Source organism: Nelumbo nucifera, chromosome 1 (assembly GCF_055504915.1).
Source record: "Nelumbo nucifera cultivar China Antique chromosome 1, China Antique-T2T, whole genome shotgun sequence".
NCBI lineage: Eukaryota > Viridiplantae > Streptophyta > Magnoliopsida > Proteales > Nelumbonaceae > Nelumbo > Nelumbo nucifera.
This window is the reverse complement of record NC_142649.1, coordinates 140,953,802-140,964,567: the sequence shown is the minus strand read 5'-3', so window position 1 is coordinate 140,964,567 and position 10,766 is coordinate 140,953,802. Positions and strand designations below refer to the sequence as shown.

Here is a 10,766-nt window from a genome sequence, read left to right as displayed (position 1 = left end):
AATAATTATTGTTGTTGTTGTTGTAGATCAAATCAACTCAGTTGTTTTCTTTCTTCTAAATTGGCTTTTTTACATGAAATGTAAAATGTTTATAATTGCTAGTTGATTAGTTATTATTTTATTTAATGCTTAAATGCCGAAACTTATTGCTTATAAACTTCTAGTTTATGGATGTGTACTTTCTATCATTTTAATTTGGCATATCATGTGTTATTTTCATCAATTTACAAACTTTAATTAATTTTCCTGAAACTTTGAGGCTTATGCCTCAACTATGCCTTTAACCTTTTAAAACTTTATTTTTTTATTTTCTTTTGATTAAATTTATTCAAATAGACATTAGGGTCAAAACTGTTATTTTTCACTTTTATCTGATGAAAAGTTGATTTAATAAATCAATTGCAAAATATAGGGGTATTTTAATATAAGGCAACTGTAGGGTAGGTTTTAGTAAATCCATGAAAAACTATATGGGGTGTTTTATTAAATGACCGTTTAATGAAATATGAAACAAGCTCATCCCGCGATCTGGTTTATGGATGAATTTTACCACTTAACCAGGAAGTTTAGTTCTCCAAGGGATCAGTATTTTACCAGGAATGGGATCTTCTAGCATTACCTTGTAAAATAAAAAAAGATAATAATACATAAATACCTCACTGCCCCCCGACCTAATGCCATCAAGTGTGCCATTACAAAGAACACAGCCTCATTTTGTGGGTCAAAAACTCCAATCAAGTCTGGATTAAGTTAGCCTGGTGACTGATCTTTTTTTCTATATATTAATGGTCTTCTAAAAAGTTGCATACATTTCCACGAAGCTCGTATTATTTTCAGATTTATTAACGAAGACCTTGACAAGTCAATTCCCTTTTGCAGGATTAAACAAAATAAAATGATTCAATTATCAGTTGCCTCACATTTATACCTCTCGAGGGAGGAAAACCCCCATTCCAAGTTCCCAAGCCAGATCTTGGGTCAGACATATGGGCTTTTAGAAAATATATAAATGAAAAACATTCAAGCATATATATGAAGTAAATTTTTTTTTATAAAGACAGAAGTGATAAGAAACTAGCCCCAACTGCAATTTGGGTGCATTTTGCTTCCAAGATATTTAGATTTTACACGAAAATGGTGTTATAGATAGATGCAGTTAGATATATGCTGTAGATCGAAGAATGTCCGGCGAGCAATCTAGGATCTAGAGCATCTGGTTCATGAACCAGACTTAGAAGAAATGGTCTAGCAATCAACTATTGAAGTGATTCATCACCCTAAACTCACATTCTGGCACAGATACATTTAGAAATGGATTTTGAATGAGCCAACCCTGTTGACTCTGTAACTTTGATTGTCATCATACTCGTGGAACTCACCAACTATGAAAATAAAACCAACCCTGTAAGGCTGTAACATACTCTGGTCTACATATTTGTGTTCTAAAATAATACCCAGTCAAACAACGCGTATTGGAGGGAGCCCTGTAACATGATGTACATAGATTAAGCAAGTAAAACTGCAACTGCAATACTGAAAATTAAACCTACTCAAAAGAAGAAAATAAAAAAACTAATGACAAGTTTGAGCAATTGGATAGACAGCCTGTCATTTAATGATTCAAATGATTTGAGCCATGCACTAATCTTCGATTCATCATTCTGGAAAGACTACTCTCCATATTCTATCTCTATAAATATGTTTGATTCAAACACAATCCTTCCCATCTTTCCTCTGTCTCACACTCCTCCGGATTTCTTCCAAATCCGAGTTGTTTCTTCTCTCTGTGTTTTTGCAAGATAAAAATGACGGAGTTGAGAACACTCTTGGGCTTAGCTGCTTTAACCATGATTGTCCAGCTAGCCGTAGGGGCTGATTTAAAGGTGGGAGGTTCAAGTGGGTGGGATACAACCACCGACTTACAGACATGGGCAGCAAGCCAGTCGTTTTTTGTTGGAGATAGCCTGAGTAAGTCAAGAATCACTCTCTCAAGTCTCAAATTCTCAATTACCCACATTGCACATTTTTAGTAAATGATCGTTTCAAAAGAATATCCAGACCCTTTTTTTGATCAATTTCAACCAGCTTGTTTTTGAAACTCTCTTTCTGTGTTCATTGTTTGCAGTTTTCACGTACTCGTCCATCCACGACGTACTAGAGGTTACGAAGGCGGACTATGACTCCTGCTCCTCAAGCAACCCAATCAAATCTTACAATGACGGCAATACTACAATCCAGCTCTCTTCTCCGGTCAAGAGATACTTCATCTGTGGAAAGACTGGACATTGTGACCAAGGGATGAAGCTTGAAGTTAACGTTCTGGCTTCTTCCACCCCACCAACCGCTTCTCCTGTCACTCCTCCGGCAGCCCCGCCACCTGTGGCAACTTCAACTCCCCCACCTTCACAGAAACTCTCTCCTTCCAGCCCTCCGTCTAAGTCCCCCGCTTTAGCCCCATCTAAATCACCTTCTAGCAGCCCCACACCACAAACGGTTCCTTCTACCGAGTCACCTGTGGAGCAACCCACCAGATCCCCTTCAAGCTCCGCTGCACCTCCACCTCAACCATCTTCTTCATCAAAAACCAGTAGAAATCTGCAAGTGAAGCTCGCGACGGGTTTCAGTTTGGGGATGATGATGGTTCTGGCGCTTTAACCTATTTATTTAATAAGTCATTAGTCCTTGTGTTTCATTTTGCTGCTTCGCCGGCCTCCGGGACGACCTGAGAACAAACAAAAGCTTCTGTACTTTTTTTTTTTTATGTTCTTGATGTTCCATGCTATAACATAAGAAGAAACAAGGGTACCCTAGTTTCATCACTAAAAGAGGCTAACACAATCTTATTTAAGATAAATGATAGGTATGCATAAACTAAAGCTCCTACTCACCTTTTGTGTAGCTCATTACCAAAAGGTGAAGAGAAAGAGAAAGGAGGGAAAGCCCTCTCCAATGATAATTCATAACTGTTGGCTGCTAGAGCATTTTTCTTCTGGTACATGTAACGCGGCTTTGCCCCCCACAAGGTCTCGGGCCCATTGACGTTTACAGTTTACTAAACGGGGAGAATGTGTTTCCACGAGTCTGGATCTGAGGGAGTATGCCCATTAACCAGTGACGACTGAACTACTTGGTCATCAGCTGGTAGGCTGGTAAAGTGATTATTAGCTCAATTCCTAAATTCCCTGTCTGATTACAGCGGAGGAGACTCGGGACATAATCCCGCCTTCGGAGTTGAAGAAGCTTTATTATGAGTTGTAATTCTGCTCTTGCCAGTATCTCTAATATCTCCTTTTTTTAGGCTTCTAAATATCTCCAATTCCATTCCTTGCAAGAAAATATTTATAACTTTCCAATATTAGGAGGCAAATATCTAATGTGTGGGTTGTTCTCTATTATCTAAGCATATACATTTTGGGCTTATTCTTCCATTTTATCATTTCTTCATTGAAATTTGACCGGGTCAGAAGCATTAAAAGAATATCTTGGGTAATGCTTTCCGTTTCTTTTATACTTGGTTTATTTATTTCTTCAACCTAGGCACATTGACTATATGGTCCAGTGTACACGTGACCACCCCTGGTCTACCCCTCCCGCCTCCCCTACTGAAGAAAAGAAAAGAAAAAGAGTTATATGGCCCAGTACTGATATAGAAAACTGAAACCGCAATAGCTAGAGATTGGGTTTAGGCATATAGTTTATTTGATTTTCAAGTCAGGTTTCTAAGCTCTGAGTTTCTCCTTTTTTTCTGGTAATTGCTCTGAACTTCTCAAACCATTAAAATCAAAGTTATCCACAATTTCATTTTTCCTTCAGAAGTAAATTCTTCTAGCTACGACGCTTTATCACTATCTCCTTTAGCTGTACCTGAGTAAGGACCAAGGAGATGAAGTTCTCTACCTAGCACCCCAGATCTTAGTTGTTCTTATATCTTCTTATTTCTACTATTTCTTATGCATGCCACAACTGAAGTTACTCCTTCCGCGGGTTCTGCACAAACATTCACAGGCTATACAAAATAACTAGGATTAACACTAGGCGTTTAACAAAAAATACACGAGGACTAAAATGTGACAGAAATTCAAATAAATTACCAGATTTGATTATTGAAATTTCACAATTATGAAGCAACGATAAAATGGAAGTTCACAAATTCCAGTGTGTAATCACCCGCCTAATCTACGTCATTCAGACTTCCAAGATCTAACCAAAACTAACGTAGTGGGAATAAAGACGGAAGAATAATTGAACACTTCTCCAGGAAATTGAAAGCCCAGAACTTAAGCAACTGGGGACCGGAGAACATGATCTTGTGAGGTATCAACTGCAGCGGGTGGCATGAATTGCCACATTGCAACCCCTGGGTAGCCAATGAACGGCATCAGCTTGTTGCCAGCAGCTTGGCCTTGGGCAGTAAATGCAGCTGGGATAGTCGTAGGGTGAGGCAGAAAGCTTGGTGGAGCACTCAGAGTTTTGACTTGCTGTTCCAGCTTCTCTCTCTCTGTCTTCAGCCTCTGCTTCTCGTCACGAAGTTCATTCTTCTCGGCCTACCATATTAAAAAGCAACAATGTGTAACAAAAAACAATGTAGTATAATGTCACCCATTATATTGGAAATATCAGAAAATTTAAATTCACCAAACCATATAAGGTTCAGGAGCCAACAGGCAAATTGCAAATTTGGAAAGTATTGGGTGATAAACAAAACACATCCTTAATGTAATGACAAGAGGTATTGAAATAGCAAATTGAACCCCAGGCTTACCTTCAGCTCTTTGATCTTCTCCAGTAGGCTCTCATTTGATTCCTTCAGCTTCTGGGCTTCACTTCGCAACTGAGTGACCATTCGAACAGCATCACTCAATATAGCAGCCTTGTCCATCTTGGGTGGCCTTCCAGGTTCCAGGATGGAACCCAATTCTAAGAACCTTGTATTAACATCAAAATTGATATGAGAGAGAGATAGAGTTAAAACAAGGGGCTGCAAGTGACCAAGCAACATTCACAAATACAGATAAAACTAGCCACATTGAAAGTTTGTAAGTTGTGTCAGCCTCATATTTGAATTTTGACCATGCATCGCACTGTTTCCTATGAGAAATATCCATTAGTTTTCTTTTCTTCTCTATGAATAGGATTTGAAAAGGAACTCTTTTAGCATATTGCAAAGACCCCTAGCTAAAAACTTCAAAGAAGATAAGGGGAGCAGTGGCATAATAGATAATACAGGCTAGCACATGTAAAAGGAGTGTTACAACAGTGCAAATTCTATTATTGGTAATCAAACAGGAACCATACAATACATACTAAAGAGGGGGGAGGGGGGGGGGGGGGGGGAGCATGCCTGTCATTCAGCCTATCCCTCCGCATTTTCTCCCTACATGCTTTAGAGCCAACTGCACTGCATGATTCTGTCCTCACTCTGAAATAGGTATTCAATATAAATTAGATATCATAACCAACACACTCGGGGAAAATAATATACTTGCAGATGAAGCCTAAAAGCAAATAGAACCTCATCCAACCAGAAATTATGAAAAATCCAAAAGTATTTTTCCTTTTGATAAGTAATGAAAAAACCAAAGTATTGTAATGGAGCAAAGTACCTTGTTTTCCTAACTTGCAAATTAAGAAGCTACTTACCGCTTTCGTGAGCCTACTTCCTTAAATCCATCTGAATCCCCAAAGGAACAATCAATTTCAACACTGAAAACAGATAGGTCTTTTGTCATAAGAGGGAAAGGAGAAAAATTTTGTTCTATATATAGAGCATCACAAATAAAGCACAAAAGGACAGGCAATATTTTGGTATCATCCATGAACTAAGTATCCTTGGTGTAAATAAACTACTTAAGAGGAAAAATACAAACACCTGGTGAAACTAAAGATAGGATTCAGGAAGCTAGAATCTTATTTTTCTTCCTTTTTACTTGACAGGAAAGAAATAGTTCCCAATAAATGCTTACCATGTTACTTATTACCTCAAAACAAAACAATTACCTTTGACACTCAGGGATTCAGAATAAAGCATCGCCTAGGCAAAACCAGACAGACAGTAATATATATAGCAGCATATGTAGAGAAAAAAATTAGGGTTTATATGCTTATGTGTATTTTCCTCTGAACCTGGGAGGTTCTTCAAGATCTTGTAATTATTTCCAAAATAAAATGCTTAATTAATCATTTACCAATTAATTTATTGCATATACATGCATTATAAAATGCTTATATTTATTTATTATTGCCAAAGTGATGGCTATTTGTTGCCCAGGCAACAACTCACCTTACCTGGCTAAAACACCTAGGCATCACCTAGCCACCTTAACTACATGCTTCATCACAAACACTGATTTGGAGGATTTTAGCATGGGTAGCAACCCGGACACACCTTCTGTTGTTAAAAAAGGGGTGCACTTCTAGTGAAAAAACAAATGAAACTCTTCTATATACTAAAGAAGGAAACAGGGCCCCATCCTTTCTAAATTTGTGGTCATAATGTTTAAGGAATTCCGTGGAGTCTCAATAAAAGCATATGCAAGAAACAACATGAGAGTAATGTCTGAAAGAAGATTCCAATACCAGTCTTTTGGAAGGCACCTGGGACTGCAACCTGCTAGCATCAGCTTTTTTATGCCAATAGGCAGAGCTCAGGGCTACTTTCATCAGCTTTTTTATGCCAAGTTGTCATGAGTTGAAAGCATAGAAATTAGAAGCACTTTCAACTGGACTTTATCTCAAAGTTACATCCTCATGGCAGTTCACAAACAAAAAACACAAGCATATTTAGATTTCCTGATACAAGGCTTCGAAGAATCAAAGAGAACTAATCCTAAATATATGACAAGAAAACCAAGAAAGGTTCTCATCGCCTAGCCTTCAATATACCAAAGAAAATACCCCACATAAAACCTCTAGGAGTTTTTTTATTTATAAGGTTAAAAAAACTTCTAGGAGTTGATAATTACTCGGTTATGTTATTATTGTTATCATCCCATCATTCTTGCCTTTATCTACCTCCCCCCCCCCCCCCCATTTCTACAAAAATAACCAGTAAAATTGTCCAATGCTAATCATAATTCCTAGCGGGACTCCCTATCAGTTAAATTCTTGGGAATAACCTTCTGGAAATATACTCATAAAAAAATAGCACCATAATGAAACCCAAATGTGGCTATAGAACAAATTTCCCTTTTAACCGCCAATCAGATATTTAACCTGTGAAACTAAACCCAGTATCAAACTGACTAATGGTTGTTGGATGGGAACTCCAGCCAACTATTTGAAATCCTAGAAACTTCCAAATGGAAGGAATGTGATATTTGTTTCATTTTCTCTCTTGAATGCATATGACATGCATAATTTCTGAGACCAGGTCACATATCTATACATTCTGTGACAGAAAATCATAGCACATTATGCAATAGATTATGGGACAGCAATAGCAATTCAATTTCAGACCTGCCCATTGTAGATAGATTAGATTCTTGCAGAACATTTGCTAATCAATCATTGGGATTGCAAATTCAGACACAATGCATCCCAATTCCTACAGACCCATACTAAAATCGCATATGTGGCATGATGAAAAATAATATCCAAATCCAATAGAACTTAGAAAAATTAAACAGAAATTAAGCAGGTATTTTCATCTAAACTAAACCCAATATGATGGTTTCTTCTCTTCCATATTATGCAAAATCATCACTAGTCCTTCAAACATACCAGTTTCGTTTCCCCTCAGCAATAACCAAGCACCTCTACTTCCTTCTAAAGTAAGGAATTTTGTTACCAATAACAATTTTCCATGGGATCAACAAAATTGGTGTGTTCTTTTAAAAAGAGAGAGAGAGCGAGAGAGAGAGAGAGAGATTTGGGCCTTTTATTCTCATGGTTGTGTTTTGTGCTTGAAACTTTCTTCCTTTTGTCAATGTCATCGGGAGTTGGGGCCACTTCCTAAAGCTTATAGCTTGTGCATGTATATTTCCATAAGAAATTATACATGTTTTCTCCCCAACGGATTGCAGGTCCCTTTAGCCAATTAAATTTATTCTTTCAACTAGTTGGTTAAAGAGGATAAGAAGAAATCTGAGAAATATGTGTTCACCTCCCATGGACCATTGATGTCAAGGTTCCATGTTCTCATATGATACTCAACTTGACAAAACCTTATTCAACCATGTGGAGTCAGCAAGCATGCCCTATTATGCCTTTCCACCCTAAGATTTGGTTGCTTCTTCTCTTATCAATGCACTTCCAACTTGAACAGGGTAAGTCTTTCTTATCAATGCAGTAAATAGGCAATACTATCTTAATATACTTTCCCCTCATTTTCTCAAAGAACAGACTCACTTCTACTTCTTTCTTGATCTTACCACTCGTCCATCTCAACATCCTCATCTTTTCTCTGTTCGGTTTATGGACATGTTTATGTTGCTTTTTTTATTGCACAACACTATGCACCATAGTATTGCTGGTTGTATAACTGTCCTATAGCTTTTTTTCTTAGAACCTAATTAGTATGCACTAATCATACAATGCTCAAGACGCACATTCTCACTTGATGAACCCCACGATAGCCCATGACTAACAACCTCTTCAATTTAGCTACTAAAATATACCAATCAATATTAGTGTCATCTCAAGATATCATCATTTCACTGCATAGTCTTCTTAGTACCATATTGCTCTTTGGGGGCGACTCAGTCAAGCTCAATTCTGTTAGGTGCTCACTTTAAATTTATGTAGAGATACTAGAGATGCAAGTGAGGCATTTCTTATTTCTCAAGGCCAGAAGAATTGGTAATTCCAAGAAAGTACAGGTGATTGATCCACTCCAGGATTTAAAATGTGTGGAGGAACAGAACATATCCAGTAGAAAAGACAATTCCAGCAATGGCATTAGTGGAAGAAGTGGGGTTAAAAGATAATTCAATGCTTTCCTATATGTCTAACATCACTGTGCTTCTGTTATATAAGCTCTGCAAAATAGGTTACCATCTTGGTTCCTTATTTGACGAGTGTTATGGGCCTTAGGAGAACTCACCCTTAAAAGCTAGTTGTTAGAGGGAGGGAACCCAAGCACATATATACCCACAACAGCATCCCATACTACCAATGTGGGATACCTCACATTAGCATCCCATACTACCAATATGAGACAAATGGATCGTAACATTCCACCACGCTCCGCAGTCCCGGCGCCCACGCAAGCTGGCTTTGCACTACCCACCTAGTCCTAGCCGAACACTGCAATACCAACATCACCACCTGCGCCGCACGATTGCAACTGGGAGGCATAGTGTAGGCTCTGATACCATTTGTTATGTGCCTTAGGAGAACTCACCCCTAAAAGCTAGCTGTTAGAGGGAGGGAACCCAAGCACATATATACCCACAACAGCATCCCATACTACAACATGAGACAAATGGATTGTAACAACAAGGAAATCAAATGATTTGAAGGATGACCAAGCAAAGCTGGGAGTTTCTAGAGGCTGCTTGTACAGGAAGGTTTCTCAGCAAACAAAGATTCCACTTTCCCCCTTAACTTTGAACCTTGTTGATCCATGTTTTCGGATGACTTTCTCCTCTTTCATATCTTAATTGTTTTTCTAATTTGTTTGGAATTTTGAATCGCAATAAAAAGGAATTATTTGCAATGTTACAATTACATAAAAGCATATGCCTCTATAATAAATAATTTCCCAATACCAAAATAAAATAAAAATGTACTAGTTGGAAACGAAAACTCTCAAGCAGCTAACCAAACCAAAGAAATATATATAAAAAAAAAGAATTATGCAAGAAAATAGGTTTTTCTCTTTTAATTATCATTTCCCCACTCCAATTTCAAACATTCAAATTTCACATCCTACCATGTCCGAAAATCCCAATCTATTATAGAGAAATTGACAAGAATCCCTTCTAAACTGAAGACACTATTAAAAGAAAATAGGAAAGAAATAAAAAGCAAAACTTCTACGGAGAACCACCTCCGCTTTTTAATTGCTTCTTGATTTCAGTATTTCACTCATTTCACACATCAACGACTTTGAAATTTCAGTAAGGGATTGAGTAGTCCAATTAACATAACATAGCAATTCACAAATGCGAAATGGAAATCAGAGAATCAGAAAGGAAGAAAACAGTAAACGTGTAAGACCATTAGGAGCATCACCGACCAAAATCGGAGGGAAAACATCTCAAAACTTCACGTACTTGACATTAGTTGAACCATTCAACGGCTGCGAATTCCACTGGAACCCAGTCGCAGGCGCTGTATAGTCTCCGCCAGGAACAGTAATATCGTCCATCAAGCCGTATTCATAAAGCCAATTAGAGTTTTCCGGAGAACCCATGTTGGATAGATGGCCAGAAAACCAAGTTTCCTGGCTGGAATTTGCGAGTCCGAGAAGGTTTGGTGGTTTGGGGATAGCGGGGGTATGAAGAAAGTAAAACGATTTCAAGGGTGAAAAGAGAATGGAAAAGAGAAACGCTTAGGCAAAGCTGAAGGCTTTAGATTTGATGGTTGGAAAGCGTGGGGAAATTGAAACTTGAAACTCCAGTTGACCAATCACCAGTCACCAATCGAAACCTAGATAATGTACTTGGGCTTGAAGTAATGCTTCGTACTGGACATGAGCGGTGAGCCTGTAATCCTTGTAGGACTGGGCCTGTTGTTACTAAAAACTAGGCCCATTACATTATACGCATTCACGTGGAGATTTTACAATGAACTTGTTCGTACTTTTCCAGATTGAAATAAAACAA

General features: G+C 38.0%; 2 protein-coding genes across 2 annotated transcripts; one reads left to right on the top strand and one right to left on the bottom strand.

Annotated features, from left to right (window-relative positions):
* The first annotated feature begins 1,403 nt into the window (after positions 1 to 1,403).
* Positions 1,404 to 3,931, top strand: LOC104590169 (uclacyanin 1). Its single transcript, XM_010248714.3, has 2 exons — positions 1,404 to 1,968; positions 2,126 to 3,931. The coding sequence occupies exons 1-2, from the start codon at positions 1,806 to 1,808 to the stop codon at positions 2,653 to 2,655; spliced, it is 693 nt and encodes a 230-aa protein (XP_010247016.1). The 5' UTR covers positions 1,404 to 1,805; the 3' UTR covers positions 2,656 to 3,931.
* Positions 3,932 to 4,068: 137 nt separating this feature from the next.
* On the bottom strand, positions 4,069 to 10,563 carry LOC104590167 (transcription factor ILR3-like). Its single transcript, XM_010248713.2, has 5 exons — positions 10,215 to 10,563; positions 5,641 to 5,703; positions 5,342 to 5,419; positions 4,763 to 4,925; positions 4,069 to 4,544 (listed from the first exon to the last, which is right to left on the bottom strand). The coding sequence occupies exons 1-5, from the start codon at positions 10,352 to 10,354 to the stop codon at positions 4,278 to 4,280; spliced, it is 711 nt and encodes a 236-aa protein (XP_010247015.1). The 5' UTR covers positions 10,355 to 10,563; the 3' UTR covers positions 4,069 to 4,277.
* Between the last annotated feature and the right edge of the window lie 203 nt (positions 10,564 to 10,766).